Genomic DNA, 18,784 nt, shown 5'->3' with positions numbered 1-18,784 from the left:
CCCCTAGACCAGCTTGAATTTTAGCCCTGATATTTATGAAATTTTAAGATGTGAACTTCCCTAGGTATACCATTTGATTTCCCTGGTCCAGTCAACCCCCCCCTCCCCAAAGCCCTGTGGGAGAGGGGGATCCAGTGTAAATATGCAAAAATGGCTTAAGAAGCACCGTGTGTAATCTTAAAAGTGTACTTTTAAACTTTTGAAGTGTACTCCTTCTTCCCTTTAGGGAGGAAAGATGATTCAAAGTAGGTGGTTTGAAAGTAGAGGTGACTGGGTGATGTCACAGTGCCTTCCCAGGCACAACCAGGCAACAGCTTCGTTAGCATGGGGCCCCACCCATAATGAACTGCCTTGCCACCTTTCCCACATCAGATGGGCCCCTCCACCCCAGCTTAAGAATCTCTCAACCCGTGTTTCAGATTCAACTTTCACATTTTACACTTGAACTCCCGGTCTCATAGCCACCTGTATTTCTAATAGTCTCAACCCCGTCTAAGGCATCCTTCTCAAGGAGAAGGTTTTCCACTGAAGTGCTCACCCTTACTGTAAACTTCCTAACAGTGAAATGAGTTTACATCTCACCTACCCGACCTTTTGCCCAAACTGCTGGCATCTTTTGTCCACAGAAAACCTCCTGGAAGACATGATCATTTATTTTGCTGGCTGGTTTCAGCAGGGAGTGACTGATCTCGACTCCCTGTTCCTTGTTGAACAAGAGCACCCCTATAAGACATTGGGGGGGACTCACCATGTGTCTCCCCTGGGGCTTCCCATAGGGGAAAAGCTGCCCAGTTGGGAGTGGGGGAACCTCCCCTTCACATACCACTTCCTGCTCCCCCATTCCCAGGGAGGCTGGTGGGGGAGGACAGGGAGTGTACGGCACACAAGCTTGCTCCCTGCCATTACCCATTCAGCCAGGGCTGCCACTCCTGTGCCCGGGAGGCTGTGGCTTACCTTATGGATAGTCCCCCCACCCCCGCCACTGAATAGTCCTGATCTAGTATTAGGAACTCTCCGTTGCTATGTTCAGGTTCAATGAAGTCACACCTGCCCACACGTGGCATAGCTGCTTTCTTCTCCACTCTCAAGAGCATCTTTTCCCAAACTAGGCCCATCCTCCTTCCCCCAACCCCAGAGCTTCTCAAGGCAAAGATTACAATTCCCCTCAGTGAAGGTCCCCCAAACCTTATGCTAGGGTGACCTTCTGTGTGTCAGTAACAATCCCAAAGAACACCCACCTTGACCGCCCAAGAAACATAGCCGACAGCTATAGGGGAGAGGCTCCATGTCACCTTCCTGTATACTGTGACTTGGACCTCCTTGACTGGGACTATTCTAACTGCTACCCACAAAAATTACCCTTGAGGGTGAAGGAGATGGGTGGATAGACAGAGATAGATAAGGGCGCTAACCATTATGCTCCTCCATCGCTGCTACTTTCAGCCCTTCTAAAATCGGGAAGCCAAGTACCCTTGGTCACACGATCTAGGCAGATGTGAACGTGGCTGAATTATTTGAGGTTTAACACTCACTCCCTGTAGCAGGGTCATATGACACAAAACACATACATCCCATAATTTATCATGGTTGTGTCATAGCAGTACCTCGTAGAAGCATCGCCATAGCAACATTTACAAGTCACCATGGCAACAAAGGAACTTCACCACTGTGGCAGCCATGCCCAGTGAGCCCTAGACAAGATAGGGGAGGACTGTAACTTTTGAGGGTGGCCCATGACGCCCATTCCCTCTGTAGGTAACTGCATCGCCTCCAGCAGAGGCATCAGTAGCTGTCTCTCTGTTCCAAACTCAAAGTCATTTACAAAAGTAGCTGGCAAGGGAGACAGAGACCCATGTTCAAGAAGGAAGGGTTAATATGTACATCCAATATCTATCAATAAAAATCGATCAATCAATCAATCAATCAATAAAAGTAATGCCTCCTTGACCTATCCTGTCTTCAAAATACCACTGATGGTTTCTATTAATAAACTTTCAAGTTTGAGGAGCCTCCCAATTCATTTGTTCAACTTCTCAAATGAAAATTTTAACTCAGCCACCCATACTATCATAAAGAGTGAATGAGGCCGAGCGCGGTGGCTCACGCCTGTAATCCTAGCACTCTGGGAGGCCGAGGCGGGAGGATCCCTCGAGGTCAGGAGTTCGAGACCAGTCCGAGCAAGAGTGAGATCCCCGTCTCTACTAAAAATAGAAAGAAATGGTTTGGACAGCTAAAAAAATATACATTAAAAAAAAAATTAGCCGGACATGGTGGCGTGTGCCTGTAGTCCCAGCTACTCGGGAGGCTGAGGCAGAAGGATTGCTTGAGCCTAGGAGTTTGAGGTTGCTGTGAGCTAGGCTGACGCCACGGCACTCTAGCCCGGGCAATAGAGTGAGATTCTGTCTCAAAAAAAAAAAAAAAAAAAAAAAAAAAAAAAGTGAATGAAAATCTTGACCATGGTCAAGATTAATTCAAGTTAATTCATTTTTCTTAAATGAGCCCCTCTCAACGAGACACACACACTAGGGAGGCTGAGGCTATGCAAGAGGCACCTGCCATCTCAGAAGTTATTGGTGCTGCAGGAGCAGAGGGCTGCCTCGGAAGGGGGAAGGCTTCCAGGAGGTGTCCTCTACCCTCTTTGTGACCCTGCCTGCCCCAAATCCCCACCCTAGCTCCCATATGCTCACAGCTTGGCTCCTGGCCACAGTGACACCCATGCAGAGTAGGGCCTGAGCCCACATGACAGACTGATGGCCAAGAGGGCCCAGTTAATTTGCAGCTGAATGGATTTAGCACCTGCTGTCCCCAGGATGAGATGGCAGGGGGGCAGCAGCAAGGACAAGTACTCCTCTGGGCTATTCCTCTTGATAAACCACCAACCAATGGTGACCCATCTCTTTCTTGGCCCCAGTCTTTAAAAATGAGCCCTCACCTTCCCCAACCCTTCTTCGGTTCTCTCTGCCGCAGCTCATCACACATAAGCACATGGCTTGCTGGGCCCTGTCCTGGGTGCTCCAGGAACAGAGACTGTTAGTCTGAAGCTTGGAGGGGCTTAGGGGAGGGGGAAGGGAGGCCTTTCTGAATCATCTGGGGCTCAGGGCCTGCTGCCTTCCTGTCTCTAGGTTCAGCAGGAAAGACAAGGAAGGACACAAACTTGTCTGGGAAGCAGGAAGGGGTGAGGCTACTTAGACGTGAACTGGAGGGCAGTGGCCACTCTTGGGTCTGGCCATGTTACTCAAAAACCAGAGCAACAGCAAGACGACTGGAAGCTGGCTAAGTTCCTGTTCCTTCCTCCGGCCCTCCTCACCATCCACTCAGAACAAAGAGGGTCTCTCATATGCAGCAGTCCCCCTCTTCTAGAAGCACTTTCCCCTCAACTCACCCTTGCCTGCTTCTCCTAGGTACCTCTGAGAAACCTTCCCAAGAGCTAGTGTTACGAGGCAACTCAGAAGGGAGGAGTCGGGGGCTGCATGACCGCAGCAATCAGTGAGGAAGAAGGCTTTCTTTCCTGCTTTACCCAAAAGTGACAGGGACCCTCCACCGCCCCATAGCCACCCTCTGAGATAGAGTAAGGAGACTTCAGGTACGTCAAGAATATCACCACTTATTAGCAACGGAAACTATCTTCTTTAGCAATAACTTACAACAAGCCAGTCCTGGTTTAGTTTACCCAGGAGCCCGGCTGGTAGCCTTACTTAGTCTGACCCCCAAGGATGAGCTGAGAGTAGTGGTAGGGCGGTGTGCTCTGGGTAGCAAGAAGCACGCTTTCCCTGGCCACAAATTCCCCCAAACTCCATCAGGCACCAATGAACTGCATCAGGAACACCAAATCTATGACAGCCAATGGCACAGAACTCTCAGATACACCCAATATCTCTAAGTGTCCTGTCTTGGAAAGATTTTGCACCTACTCTTTCCTCTAGTTAACCCAGACATCCTAATTCACCTTTGCCAACAAGGTTTCTGAAGTCCAGAACAAGCCTCAAGCATGCATATTTAAGAAATGAAGAGAAAGATCTTTTCCACTTGCTGCCAATGCATCTTATCCCCAGGGAAGTCTCATGGGCAAATCCCAAAGTCAACCCCAGTGGGGGGCCAGCTGTTGGGACTGAAGAGTGTCCTGAGGAAGGCACTAGCTTTCTCTCCACAGTTCACCTCTAAATCATAAACCACCCCCTGTCTGGTGGGAAGAGCCCCCCTCATGTATGCCAAGCTTTCTTGGATTCTGTTGCTATCTACCAATAATGGCAAACAAACCAGACACAGCAAATGATTATGCTCATCTATATGGCGCCTTCACCATCTTTCCTCCCACTTCAACAGAACGTGTGCCTCTGGAGGGAGTATAAGTACTCTCTGTTCCATATCAGACTGTCACTCTGAGGATGGGGAGGAAATGTCTACAAGTATCATTCCACTACTACACAACAGAACCCGACCCTACCACACACGTTTCCTACTGCCATTCCTCTGCTATACTATATCAGACTGTTACTAGCTATGGGACCAATGTTTCTTTGGAAAAGAAGGTGTGTCCCAGGAAATTATCTTTCGCAGATGGCTCATTCCTGGCTGCCACAAGGTTCAAAAGGACAATCAATCCTTCACTCCATGGATGGCGAAAGCAGCCCGTTTCTCTGAGCAGACATCAACTGGACCTCAGGCCATTCTAAGTGAATGGATTTCTCTCACGTTCCTGGGCTCTGGGAGCAAGACTGCCCCATTCTCACCAACACGGTACCATTAGCAAGCCGCTCGGGTTTACTTACATCTCTCGCTTTCGTTCTGGTCGGCAACGGCCTCCTCCAGGGGGACAGACTTTGGCTTTTTGTCCTGATTTCCTTTCAACCTTTCCCAGTCAGTTGGACTGAATTTGCACACCTCGGAGTCTTTGGTTGCTGGGTGGCCACCTTCTTTTTCTTTCATCTCCAACTCTGAGAAGCGCATCATTGCACGCTAGAAAGAGAACGGAGATGGAAAAAAAAACAACACCTTACCATAAAAGCTACTTCGTTCGCCTTACCTTAAAGGAAAGTATTTTCAAAGAAAAGTTTGCCCAAAACCAACCACAATTTATGAGATGCAACTCAAGATATTTTAAAGTTTAACAGATTAAATTTAAGAGTATCTATATGTAAGTAGTCACACATTCTTTATTCAATATAAGATATATATGCGGTGTGTATGTATATCCATACATACACTATTGCATAGAGACAGACATTCTCTTTTGAAGGTAAATAAAACAAAACAAAAACACAACGCAAAGGAAACAAAACAAAAACACAACAGAAAAGAAAAAAAATGCACAATGAATAAAGACGACCATGGCCCACAAACTTCCCTTTGTATATTTGGAAATGAAATTTAACTCAAAAGGTTTATGTAAGATTCTAGTAATAAAAATTTGAAGAACTGACCTCACAGTAAGCAGCGGGTAGACATAAAATACTGTCCTCTTGTAATCCTTCCATCTATGTAATTAAAATGGGCACTCAATGGATCATTTAGATAACTTCATCCATTTTTATAAGCATAAACCAATTTTTTTCTTAACATTGCAAAACAATTTGGCTTTATTCATCTTTTAATTAAAAGTAAAATATCTTAAGGAAATTCCTATACAACATCTATCATAATTCACTAGCAAGTTATTATACATACTCTATCCCTTTAAGCAAGCTTTTCTCTCTCTCTTTTTTTTTTTTTCTTTTTGGTTTGGTTTTTCTTTTTCTTTTTGGTGAAAAAAATTGTATGAAACCCACAGACATGCGGCTGCTACACATCTCCACCAAGTATCAAGTAAGGTATTCTAAACAGCACTTCTAGGTATATTTATCTTACAGGCAGAGAAATCAAAGCATTTGATAGGTAAACGTCATGCAGTCTTTAGATATCTTTCATAATAATTAAAACTTCTGTTACCACCATTCAAGTGGAGTTCTCTTATAATCTATAGAATAACTTAAAGTATCCAGAAACACCTAAGTGCTACCACTCACGTTCCCTTACTGGACACATTGCATACATTCAAATTATCATAAACTTCGTTAACCAAATCTGCCTGGTACTCTACCATACTCCCCCAATCCTCTTTACACATTAAAAAACTGACAACCAGTGAAAGTTACTGAAATTCAGGTCCCGGGCTCACCTGCAATGCCCGCTGCTCCCGGCTGAGCTGACTGGAATCTGCGTACAGTTCAGTAGTGACACACTTGAATCGGTCACCCACGTAACCTGCCGAGTTTGCAATTCTCTTTGCCAGCTTTGATGGCTTCGGTTTGAGAACTTTGCCATCATTTGATTCCGCCTCATCGGCTCCATCTTTGGTATAGGTGGGGGTGACGTCCACGCTCGGTGGGGTACCACCCACGCAAAATGGTTTGGGATCCTCTTGGGTTTTACCAAAAGTTATAGTAGGGCCATCGCTCCCCAGAGTTGGCTCCAGGAATGGAGTTGAAACTGGCATCCCTATGTTCTCTTTGTTGGTACCTGCCGGAACACTGTCCTTGTTTAAGCTGAAGACTGACTGGCCTGGAGCCTGTTTGAAAGTATAAGCTTCGTGGAAGTCACTGATGCGCCCCAATTCCTCTCTCAAGGTGATGAAATCACGGTGCTGCTGCAGGGCCGGGTCAGTTGGGGGCTTGGCGGGCTCAGCACTCTGGCTAACAGTCTCCGCTACCAAGCCAGGTTTGGACACGTTTGCCTCAGTTTTAGCATCTGGTTCTTCTCGGAGAAGGTCTACATAGACAAGCTTGTCGCTTTTGACAACAGTCTTCCCTTGATTCCAGCTGGGGTTTGGCTTTAGGTTCTTGTCGGTGGGGACTTCTGGATGTAACTTGGTACTGCCAGCTTCCAAGATGTCAGAAAACCGATTCCGGAGGGTTGGGTCCTCGTAGCGGGCTCTCTCGTGGGACCGGGACCTCCTCTCTGGTTTCTCCTCTTTAGCGATCTCTATGGGCGTGTGTGGTATTAACATGGGATGCACCATGCCCAAGCCCAGGGCATCTTGGTAGGTCACAAACTCTGGCCGGCCAGTGGGCAGCCCATAGGGAAGTCCAGGCTTTGGGGCAAGGTGCCCAGGAAAGAGACTGCCATTGGGCAACAAAACTGGGTGAGGGTAGACAGGTCCTTTGCCATGTAAGGAGAGGGGACTTATAGCAATGCCCTCAGGTGCTGGGTAAGGGAGGTAACTTCTCGGGTAGGGAATTGGTGGGGACCTAAATGCCTCATTTGGAGACAGAAATATTGAACTTGGTGGGAGGCCATTCTCGTTTGTTTTGAAACTCGGTTCTGGGTTGCTGGCTTTGGTGCCCTTGCTGCTGGTGCTGCTGCTGTGCTTGGCAGGCGTGGTCGGGGGCTGGCCCACGTGCTGAATGACGGATGGGGTGGTGTCCACAGAGCTCCTGCTGGTCTTGGTGCCATCTGCATTGGCATTTGGGGCGGGCGATGCAGAGGCTGGGCGGCCTGCGCTTGACACTGACCCCGAAACATTAGTGATCACAACGTCCGTGCCACCCATTCGGGGACATGATGAACTCCGCTGCTGTGGGATTGCCCAGTCCAGTGTTTTGTTTTTCAGTGACATGCTTTTGCCATTGTTCTCTTCGTTAGGACTTGGCCCAGGCACCACCCAGGACGAGGGAGCAGTGCTTATGATTTCAGATCTATAGATAGCACAGCCACTTCCGGGAGGAGATAATGTTTCCTTCGGAATCTCACTTCCGGAGAGCACTAAGCCACTTCCAGCCCTGCTGTGAACCAGGACTGTGGGAGCCATCTTTTTCATGTGGTCAGCTTTGGAAGCATCTGCATCCACCACTTTAGAAGATAAGTCTAGTGGTTTATCTGTGACGTCTTTGGTAACGGTCTGCTTCTCCAACAGAGGAGGTGAGCCGCCATCTTTCCTGTCTTGAACCGCTGTCTTCCGGGCGTGCCCGGGCACTGGCTGGGCACTTTCGCCCCCTTCCGGAGCCTTGGGATACTTGCCATTGGAGACCCTGGCCGTGGGGAACTCGCTGCTGACCGTCATGTATGGCTTCGACAGGGTGACTGAAGGAGAGGTGGAGATCCTGGCATAGTGCTTGTGGAACTCAGAATAGGTGTCTGCAGCAGGCTGGGTGGGAAGGTGGACGCGGGGTGAGGGCCGAGGCGAGGGAGGCAACAGGAGAGCTGTGTCCCCTGGCAGGCCACTAGTGACCGCCTTAGCAGAGGGCAACCTGGGCTGTTTACTGTTCTGGATGTGGGGATAGGCATGGGAATCAACAGGGTTCCCAGGACTGACACCCATCTTCCACGGGAGGCTTTTGTCTGCGCAGTGGACGAGAGGTGGGATGGCTGGGGAGGCGGAAGGTGTCGAGAGCCTCATGGGTGATGCCAAGGATGACGGGATGTGGGGACTGACGTAGTGAGGTGGCGGCAGGTAGAGAAAGCGCTCCCCGTTGGTGCAGACTGGAGAATACAGCGGCTGGGCCAAGCCGTAGGACTGCTGAGGTAGCAAGGCCTTGTACATGTTCAGTGAATACTTATTTGGTGAGTCGAGGAAAGGGTAGATGGCTGGCGTGGCACCCTCCATGTAAGGATTGACCCAGGGCAGCCGCAGGTAACTAGCACCATTGATGTTGAGAGGGCTCTGTTTGTCACTGGCAGGCCTGTCCAAGCCCAGTGTTTCTGCTGTGGCTACAGCACTTTTTTGTATTCCAGGCGGTGTTTTGTATATAGGACTGAAGCCATTTGGGGGTTTTCCAGAGACAGCAGAAGCCTCCACTGTCTCAGGTGTAGTCGGTTTGAACTGCATCTCTGGATTTCGCTCTGAAGAAAACCCAAGGCCACCTAGAGTGCTTGTGGCAGCCTCCCGACCTTTCTCTGTGCCCAGTCCACACAAGCTAGAATAGACGATGTTTCCGGGGACCCGGAGCCCTTCCCGGATCAGGCCGGTGCGGTCCATGCTCAGTGCTGCCAGGCCATCAATCCGATGGGCCGTATTTGCATCCACCTTTGCAGAAGAACAACAAGGGTGTTACTTGGGACACTCCTTCAAAGTAGCAGCACCCAACCCGAAGAGACACCACAAACTAGTTCACATGACAGCAGAAAGCGTTAAAGACAGGATTCCTTCGGTCTGTCGCCCCTCCCCACTTATCCAAACCCCTTTGCTGCCTGCCTTCTCACCTCTGTTCAACTAGTAAACTGGAAGCATGGGAAATGTTGATCCTTTTAGACTGGAGGCCCATATATTAATTCAGTCACCTATTAACTCTGAAAATTTTACCTTCTCAGCAAAACTTCCTTGCTGCAACTGAGAAGACACCAAATCAAAAACTCTTAGTACCACCTTCATGGGGTACAGAGCTCACACGAACCCTCCCCAGGCCTGTTAGGGCTTGGGGGGAGGGGTGTTCACTTTGTTTTTCCTGAGTGTAGGTAGGTATTATTTAACAGAACAAGACACAATCTTCAGTGGGCCATCAGGAACGGAGGACTTTAGCTGCCTCATTTCTAAATCAATAAAGAGGCCATGGGTCAAACTGTGGTTACATCTTTTGACTTCCTTTCCCTGGTGTCTGAAGAGATAGTCCTGTGTTTCATATTTTACTGGAAAGGTAAACCCTAAGAGGCTACTTGGTAGCTGGAAATTTATCCAGCTGGGAGCCTTGATGTGGCACGTAGCTTATGGAAGAAAAGGCGGCATGTAACCTACCAGTCACTAGGAGATGGGGACACATGCAGAATGAGCCCACCACCAAGAAGGCAAGACAGGAAGAGCTTGGGTAGGGGCCTTGTCCTATAGCACAGGCTTTCTCCTTCCTCTGTCCTGCTCTGACCCCCTCCCCCAGTCCCTCCCCCACCTTTTCATGGTATGCAGATTAATACAATTGATTACAGATCACTGATATTCAGATATCACATCAACAGAAGCCATTAATCTCTTACCACGTTGTGGTTCAAGGGATTCTCTTCCCTCAGTTCCAGTCTGGTTTTTGAAGTGTCACCATCATTTACAGGAATTTTCCTATTAAAAGGACACACCAACTTCATGAAAGCATTCCTCGCTGAATCCATCTTTCATACATCTCCCAGAACAAACCAGTTTCTACGAACCCAATTTTTTAAATTGTCCTTAAGCCCCTCCACAATGGCCCATATTGAAAGTTGCCCCTAAATGGTGATTCGACTTGACCAGGAAAAACAAAGGAAAAGCAGGGCCTTTCATGTATGGGGACATAATCACAAGTATGTCACTGAGGTGGGTAAGCCAGAAATTAAGCACAACCACTTCTCCCCGTGAGATTTTTTACTCTAGAGAGGCCAAGTAGGCAGATCCGAGCTCAGCTGTCCCAGCCAACCCTTATAAACTCTATTGGAGGGTACACATGAAGTAGTCACACGGCCAAGGGGGACTGGAAGGCTGGAGTCCGCAGGCTGGCCACCTCATCAACCACTTCCATATTACCCATGAGGGCAGGCTTTCAAAACTTTTCCCAAAACAAAGTTAGAAACCATGTCCTAGGAAACTGGTTTCCATGGTGATAAGGAAGCCATATTTGACTGCCTTTATCAAAATGACAGGGGGATACACACTAGTATCATACAAATGTCAGCTGTTCCAGGCTGAAGAGGAAGCTGCACATCTGTGCCAGGCTGCTGCGGCTGCCCTGGGACTTGTTATCAGAGAGCATCGATAAAGAAAGTGCTTGGTGCCAACTTCCAAATCCCCAGGATAAAATTGCTGACAAGCAGCAAAGGAAAAGTTTCATCATTACCCCAAAGAGCAGCTTCAATCATCTACTGCTTAGCTGCCTCTACCCTACACTCTAAAATTACTGATCAGGGAGCACAACAGAGCTGTTGGGCGACTAAAACCAGGTGCCAATGGCCTCACTGAACAGGCAGCAGAGGACAACGAGAAATCCTGGGCTTAAATGAAGGAAAGGGTGGCTCTCTCCCCATTTATTACTGAGCAAACTATTTGTTTTAAAAGCACATCGAATGCCGCTCCACCTGGGCCCACGCTCCTGACATTTAGAGTTAAAGCAGCATATAGACTGGGATTAATTCTCCTTCATAAATATGAAATAATAAATTAAGGACGAAAGTGCACTGAAAGGCCGCTTTAGGGGCTAATCTTTTAAAGGGCGGCAATGCTTCGCTGAGCCGGGTTGCCTGTTAAAACTGTAAATCAAGCGCTGCCGCCTAGGCGGGAGCTTTCTCCCCCACCTCCTTTGGGCCACTGTGGCTGTGAGAAGGTGAGGGGGGCTTCGGTGTGGGCTCTACTCAGGAGCTCGGGGGAAGAGGCCAGCTCTCTCGCCTCGAGCCTGGCCCAGGTGGCCGCATTCACCTGTCTTCGCTTGCCCCACACATGCGGACCCTTTCGCTGTTCATCCAGCTGTGAACGTTCCCATACAGGGGGGTTGCTGAGAGCATGTCGTCTTCAGGGATGGCAGCTTTGCTTCAAGCGTCTAGTCTGTTTAAAAGAAAAAAAAAAAACCCCAGGAGGTTGAGTAAAGGAGGGCCAAACGGGGAGCTCCAGAAGGCCTCTTTCTAGGCAATTCATACAGGAGGCAGACTCTGAAAGGCAGGCTGTGCTTGATGTCTACAGACGTCCAGGAGCCGAGGGCACGTTGGACCCGAATGTACAGCATGTAGAGCAGAGGGGGGTGTAGTTTCCCCAGTAGGAGGCACTGGGGGTGGGGAAAAGTTCAAAGCGAAACAGGCAGCCCTATCCAAGGCACAGCACACATCCAAGGTGTACCACTGCACGTGCCTGCCTGCCCCCTTTCCCAGCCTTCGAAAGTGTGTGGTGGTCAAGAAAAAAACGGATCACTCTTGACACTTGCTAAAGAAGGCAGGGAAGACTTTATTCAAGGGGAGACTATGGCAATAGGTCCAGGTGTGCTGGATCACTGGGAAGCACAAACTGATCCTTCTTGGGGACAAAAGGGTGCAAGGATAGTGAAAGGCACAAGAGTGAGGTGTGGCGGCGGGTCTAGGGCTCACACTAGGGCTGAATTTCCAAGGCTGTCATGTGTGCAACTTAGAGATTGAAGGCGAAAGAGTCGGTGGGCTGGTGAGCTGCCCCACCCCCGAACCCTAGATTAGATTAAGCACCTAACCCGGGTGGTTTTGCCTGGGTGGTTTTGCCTGGGAGCTGCAGAGGGAGGCGGCTGAGTAATTCAATGACGCCTGCTCGCTGGGGACAAGAAATCATTAGCGAGCGCAGAAGTCTTAGCAGCCCAGGCTGATGGGCTCCAAGCTGCTGGCACACACGGGGAGCGGGCAAAAGCCACCCATTTTCCACCTCCTGGGAGGGGGAGGCTGCCGAGGCAGAGGAGCCCAGACCACCTCCTACCCTCCCTTACCTCCTCTGCCCACCGCCCCCACCCACATCACATTCTAGTTTGCTGCATGAGTGAAGGGTCAGGACAAGCTGCATTTTATTAACAGGATTATCACGGCGCGTGATTTATCCTCGTGCAGGATTTTAATTGCTCTTTGGAGGTTGAGCCGTTTCTTTTGACTGCGCTTCAGCCCATATCCTGCTGTTAAATGCTGGGTTAATAAGTAGGGGAGCCTTTAATGCCTGGGACCGATGGCCCTCGGCAATTCCCTGCTCACAAACACATCTCAGTCTCCCCTGTCCAGGACCGGCCACGGCCACAGCATTTTTCCACGGGACCCAAAACTGGGTGTGAAATAATTGGTGTGCAGATCATCAGGGGAACTTTTCTTTCTCCTCCCTCACACACCCACCCACACAGTTTCCGAAAGCCCAAATGTTCCCTAAGTCGACACATTTCCTTTGTTAGCAGGAAAAAAAATATGCAAATGCTTGCTTTTACACTTTAGCACACGGAGCAGACTGCCAGGTCGGTTGGGCTGGAGGCACCAGGTCCAGCCACTCTTCTGCAGGAGTGACTGAGGGTGGGGGTGGGGGAGCACCTGGGAGGACTGAATCCAAAAGCCAGGCTCTCCTTGCCCATTTCTTTGTCCTAACTAGGTCTTTTGTCCACCAGCATCCCCCATCGGCCCCCATCCATAGAACAACGTCTGTTAATCAAAATCCACACGCACCGACACACCACGCATAGTTAAAGCTCAACAATGAAGCTGGAAGAGAAGGAAGGCTCCTGAGAAAGAGGCAGAAATCTGCAGAGATGCGTCAGGCGTGGTGGGCTTCTGAAAAGCTATTTCCCTGGGAAGAGTCTTTCTTCAGACAGCCCGGGCTGTTTCCAATGGGCTCACCACAGCACCCTAGAAAGACTGACTCTAGTGCTGGGGAAGGTTCTTTGGGAGCCCATGGGCTTTTCTTCCATCCTCCAAATTTGTAAATTAAGTGGGGAAGGCCACCACTAGTCCTGGGCAGACCACAAAGCACATTCAAGGCAGTGTGCCCTCCCCAGTCCTTGCCACCCCTTCTAACAAAAGGAAGACATTCTGGGTGGCCTGATAGAGAAGACATTCTTTGGTGCCGGTGGGTCCTGGTCATCCAGCTTTATCCCCTCACTGTTCACACCACAATAAAATGAGGAAATTACATCAGGAGTAAAAGGGTCACTCAATCAAACCTCCAAGAAAAGGATGAGGGAAGAAGCATGTGCCTAAGGAACCTTAATCTTCTGGTGTCCCTATTCTTATTAATAAAAACTGGCTCCCCTTGTTTCAAACGAGCTGCCCCCTACAATACCTCCTTTAGTAGTCATCTTATAAAAAGGGCCTGGACTTAGCGGAAAGGTGACTGCAGCTTAGAGGCACCTGGGACCACTGGGTGCTTTCAAAGCTTCTCCCCTTCACCAGGGCTCGTCCTTCGGAGCTTTCAATATTAATGCTGCACAGATAAATGACACCAGCCATCAGAATGAAGTGCTCTCGCATGCACAGGGTCAGATGGAGGGTGGAGGCCAGGAGTGCGTTTCAGTGTCATCTGTGTATGTTGGCGGGCGGGGTGGGGGGTGGGGTTAAACACAAAAAAGCAAAAGAGGGGTACACATTGTTGGATCCTGCTGTGGACTACACACACACACACACACACACACACACACACCTCTTATAATCTTTAGCTGCCCCATGAACTTTTTGTGAACTGTTTAAAAGTGGAGGTCTGTTGAACAAACAGCGGCGCCACTGCCAGCCATAATTTCATTGCAACAAGCTAAAGACTTTTAACTCTTCAGGTTCCTGGCCAAAGATGGAGCAGAGTGGAAGGGGCCAATGAGCAATGGCCCCGCCTGGCAGGAGGCCCTTCTCCTGGGTGATAAGCAAGAGCAGCCCAACCCCCTAGCTGAAACATCCTCGGCAAAGGCCATACTGCTTACATCAAGCCATTAGTGAGAACAGGGATTACCATTACTCACACTCCCACCCTGGTTTCTCTGGGATGTACAACGAAGGGGACTTTGGGGTAAGAAACAAAGAGACTGAGAGGCAGAGCTATAGCGACACTCATCCCACCCCACTTCTAGAAGCTGCTGTTGAAATAGCTGGGGTCTTTTTCTACCTCTAAGGCAAAGGGCTTCAAAACTGACTTTGCTGACCCTTGGCAGCAGGACATGGTGGAGAGGGCAAAATGATCTGATTTCAATGACAAACACCACCTCAAGGCGCTTTGCAGCTATATATGAGGCTCGTTTGCTCTTATTTTTCAGCACAGCCCCCCCTTCTTCCACATGCAGGCTATGCTTCTAGAAGTGCCAAGATGTGTGAAGTCACTCATGAAAAGCACTTTACAAGCACCAACCTGTTTCCAGCGTGAGCTGCTAAGCTGCACCTTGGCTCTGGGTTTTAACCCTTTTTTCTAGTAGTGGAGAGAAGTGGGCAAAGATGTGGGATAGGGATGAGAGGAAAGAGGGCTGACAGAAGAGGTCAGATGGGGAGGGTGTATGATTTCTAAAGAGTAGACTGGGAACTGGAGTGGCTGCCTGCTGAACAACCAGTTTTGAGGGGAGAGACCTGGCGTGGTCTCCAGCTCTTAGTGTGCTAATAATTGAAATAAAGCTTGGGTCACCCTCAACAGACTCTGAGCAATCATTTGCTCCAGACCCACGGGTTATGATTAGAGTACCTGGGCTTGGTCTGGGCACTGCGAAGAAAGGCCTGATTGGCAGAAGGGGTTCAAAGGGACCAAGGTTAGGAGCTATCACTCCAACCTTGGCATCCCTGAATAGGGGCACAGCTGCCCTCTGTGAAAAGATGTGAGGGAGCACTAAGAGCCCCAAGCACCCAGTGCCACCATTTCCCTAATTCTGACTACAAGGACACCACTGTGAACTGAGGAAAAGGAAAGAACACTTGTTTTTTCCCTAAAGGCAATTTACTCTTGCAGACAAGAAATAGCAGGTTGAAAGGAAAAAATAGCAGCCAGGAGAGGCAGGAGATGCATGAAGGGAGGGGAGGCAGCTCCAGGCCACTTTCCATTGCCACTGCTCTTGAAATGGCAATCGGTTCAAGGTTCAAGTCTGCACATTACGTTTGTCAAGTGGTCGTGGCGATATGGAAAGCACGGCCAACAAACCAACCCAACTCATGCCTGTCTGCTCTCCAGATATTGATGGTGGCTCATCTTAGGATCTTTTCTAAGTTCGTCTAGGTTTGCTCAGGGGGTCCCTCTCACTAGGCTCCCCTTGGCCCACTAGGCAGTTATCCAGCTAGTGACCAGGAGGACTGGACAGGTTTGCAAGGGCTTCCAGCTCACATGGCCAGACGGGCATCAGGGATTCCAGCTAGTGTGCTGGGCTCCTCTTCAGGTAAATGGTCTTGCTACTGCATGGCTGGTTCCCTGCGGAGAACATGCTGGAAGAACATGGTCACCACAGCTTTCCAGCTCCCACCCTCACTCACGCCATGTCTCTGGGCAGGAGGCTGAACCTCTCCAACCTTGGTCCCCTCTGTAAATATTTGGCACTGTTTTCTAGAGGATTAAGCTGCACTGTGGACTTGAGTTTTGCCTGGCAATAGCTGATGCTGGCCACCCTTAACCCCATTAAATAGCATCTGACTCTACTAAACATACTATGTAAAAAACCCCAGAAAACCACATAATTTCTTCAAAGTAGCACCACCGCATGGTGGGGAGGAGGCTGAGGTAGGGACACAGAAGGGGCCAAGCCAGGAAAGGGTGACCTTCAGCAGAGTTGTGCAGATTTCACAGAAGCCCAAAGCAAACCACGCCAGCCAGCCCTTCCTGGGGCTGCTCCAAATACAGATTGAGTCACGGCAGCGCTCTGCTCCTAGTGTCAAGGAAGGGAGGGGTGAAGAAGTTCCTATTTTAGGATGGGGGGGCTGTGTGGGAGTGGGAGATGAGAAGGAAAAGCTCTTCCAGATGTGCAGTATGTGTATGTGTGTGTGTGTGGGGGGGGGTCCTCCTGGGCTGCTTTTGGGGTGTTATGTAGCTGAGGAATAGGAGAGAGACTCCAAGGCTGCCCACCCCCGCCCCAGGTCCTGAGGCGGCAGGGCTGTAGGTTTACAGGAGTGTGGTGGAGGGAGGTCACTGGCCTGGTCCCAACAAGACCCTACCTAAACCCCTACCCCCACACCACTCCCCCCCAACCTTCCCCCTCACCGCCCCCCCCACCATCGCGGTTGTTGGAAGAGGGGGTTGAGAGGAGCGATCCAGCAGGCCCAGGTGCTGTCTCTGGGCACACTCCAAGCCACAGCCATCTCCTCCAAGGAGGTCCCCACCCACGCCCCCAAGTTTTGTATTAGTAACAAGAGGGGGGAAGGGAGACGGGAAACTCACCCAGCCCTGACCTTTTGAGCACCCAGAACCTTCCCTGCCTGCTCCTGGGGCATCTGGGTCAGAGCGGAGAGCCACCCAGCCCCGGGAGTGAACTTGGCCCTCAGTGGCCGCACTGCGCTGTGGGGAAGAAGGGGGGAGGGGCGCCCCCTCCCCGGGCCGAGGCGCCTCAGCCCACAGTGCGATCCGTCGGCAACAAAGGGATTTTCTCTCCCACCACACACACCCGTGCTGCTCCGGGCTCGCCCGCCCCTCCTCGCGCTCCTCCGCTGAGGTCCCAGCGCCGGCTGCGCCTCAGAACACACCCACACCCTCCTCACGCCCGCCGGGCCTTCCAGGAACTCCAGCAGTCTCCCCGGGGAGGCGCCCGACCTCCCCAATCCCCTGACCCTAGTTAACCCCTCAGACTCTGGGCCTAGCGCGTTCCTCAGTGGTTCCCCTTCCTGAGCCCTAGCCACACCTTCTGTCCCCACCACGGAATCTCTGAGAAAAAGAAACTTTGGGTGGGTGCAGGGAGAACCCGGGATAACCTGAAACTTCCAGGGAAATGCAGCCGAGCCCACCCGGGGAATGGGCACCTCAGACCCTTCCTCACGGGGAATGGGCACCTCAGACCGTTCCTCACAAGGAATTGGCACTTCAGACCCTCACGTGGTGCTGGGCTCCCTTCCGATCACACTAGAGTGCTGCTCCTCTGGACGCCTCTCCTAGAAAGATGTGAGGCAAACCCAGCCAACTGTGAAGGGGGCGTGGCCTGCCAGTCCCGGGGGGTTCTGGGGTGGGATGGGGGTGGGGCATCTATCCGACCTGACAGTCGCTGCTCAACCCGGTTGCCACCATGCACCCCTCTCCTCCAGACAGGGCCAGAGCCACAGCCTCCCCGCCCCGTCAAAAGCCCCCGCCTCTTCCAGCTCACAGACCAATGGACACTTCACATTGTCCCTGGACGGCCAGTCCAGGCCACCGGGTAGCTTTTTGTTCCTTTCACTTTCTTCCACAGTTGTGCTACACCAGGAGTCAGGAACCGCGTTACATATTCAAGATTGGGCGAATTTGGAAACAGGTGTCCCTCCACGGGAGGCCACCCAGCACCAGAAACCTAAATCGAAAGCCAGGAATCCCTCCTCACTCTTCCCCTCCCTCCCAAAAAAACCCCCACAGGCCTCCTTCGGTCTAGTCCCCACAGATCTGGGAGTCTACACAACCTGGGGGCAAATCCACAATAAATGTTCCACACCACCCCACTGAAGGCCGTGTCAACACACTTTTGTTTCCACCAGCGCTTTGCAGAAAGAAAATACATTTAATGCGGCTATGCCCCCCCCGCCAAGGAACAAGCTATACCGTGAGGCGAATAACAGCTATCATTACTCTACGTAGGAAGCACAAAGGAACTTTTAACAAACACATAAAAGATGGGTAAAATGCGGAGGTCCTGCGAGTTCCTTGCTGATTGTGCAGAGCCTGGGAGTCCCAGGAAGGCTAGGAATGAGGGTAAGAGGAAGAGAGGGGCACCCACTTTTCTTTACAAGGAACAATAGGAATCCCATGTCTGCTACTCAGCCTTGGAACTCAGAGCACCCAAAACAAAGCCATGGAACAACTGCAGTATAGATGGGGGCCCATGAATTTTTGTAGCTGTTCAGAGCTTAATTACTCCTCCTTGATCCGTGGGACTAGACACGACACCGCCAAGGTTAAAATGCCCCGAACAGCGCCGAGCAGATGTGAGCGAGCTGGCAGACGCGCAAATGAGGCCTGCCTCGGAGCACGATAACAAGTGACTAATACATTGCATATCGTTGAAAGAAAATTATTTTTCTCTAATTTGCATTTGCTTGGGGGAAAAAAAAAGCCAACCCGAGTCCCTCCTCACAAGCACAAGTCTAATCCTGGAAATACAGCCCGGCTGCTTTAAGAGAGCTGGAAGAAGGGAAAGACTGCCAGTGTTTTGGCGTTACAGGCTTGTTTATCTTTCCGCCTTTCCTCCAAGGCGCAACTCGTTTTGCAAGCAACATTCCTACAGAAAATGGCACACGTCATAAAAAGAGA

The 18,784-nt window shown here is 50.4% G+C and overlaps 1 protein-coding gene across 8 annotated transcripts in view; it reads right to left on the bottom strand.

The window, feature by feature from the left end:
- The window catches only part of BCOR (BCL6 corepressor), a 115,981-nt gene that overhangs the window by 15,676 nt on the left and 81,521 nt on the right, over positions 1-18,784 (bottom strand). For 5 of the 8 annotated variants that reach the window (XM_069463090.1, XM_069463086.1, XM_069463089.1 and 2 more), the window contains exons 2-6: positions 11,342-11,467; positions 9,937-10,015; positions 6,155-8,998; positions 5,421-5,474; positions 4,770-4,956 (exon numbers count right to left, since the gene is read on the bottom strand). In XM_069463090.1, coding sequence (XP_069319191.1) covers positions 4,770-4,956; positions 5,421-5,474; positions 6,155-8,998; positions 9,937-10,015; positions 11,342-11,427 — 3,250 coding nt within the window. In that variant the 5' untranslated portion in view covers positions 11,428-11,467. The remainder of the gene's footprint in view (positions 1-4,769; positions 4,957-5,420; positions 5,475-6,154; positions 8,999-9,936; positions 10,016-11,341; positions 11,468-18,784) is intronic. The other 3 variants (XM_069463092.1, XM_069463087.1, XM_069463091.1) reach the window with 1 other exon arrangement.

This window comes from Eulemur rufifrons, chromosome 30, assembly GCF_041146395.1.
Source record: "Eulemur rufifrons isolate Redbay chromosome 30, OSU_ERuf_1, whole genome shotgun sequence".
NCBI classification, from domain to species: domain Eukaryota; kingdom Metazoa; phylum Chordata; class Mammalia; order Primates; family Lemuridae; genus Eulemur; species Eulemur rufifrons.
The sequence above is the reverse complement of the archived record's forward strand: the minus strand, read 5'-3'. Positions and strand labels throughout refer to the sequence as shown.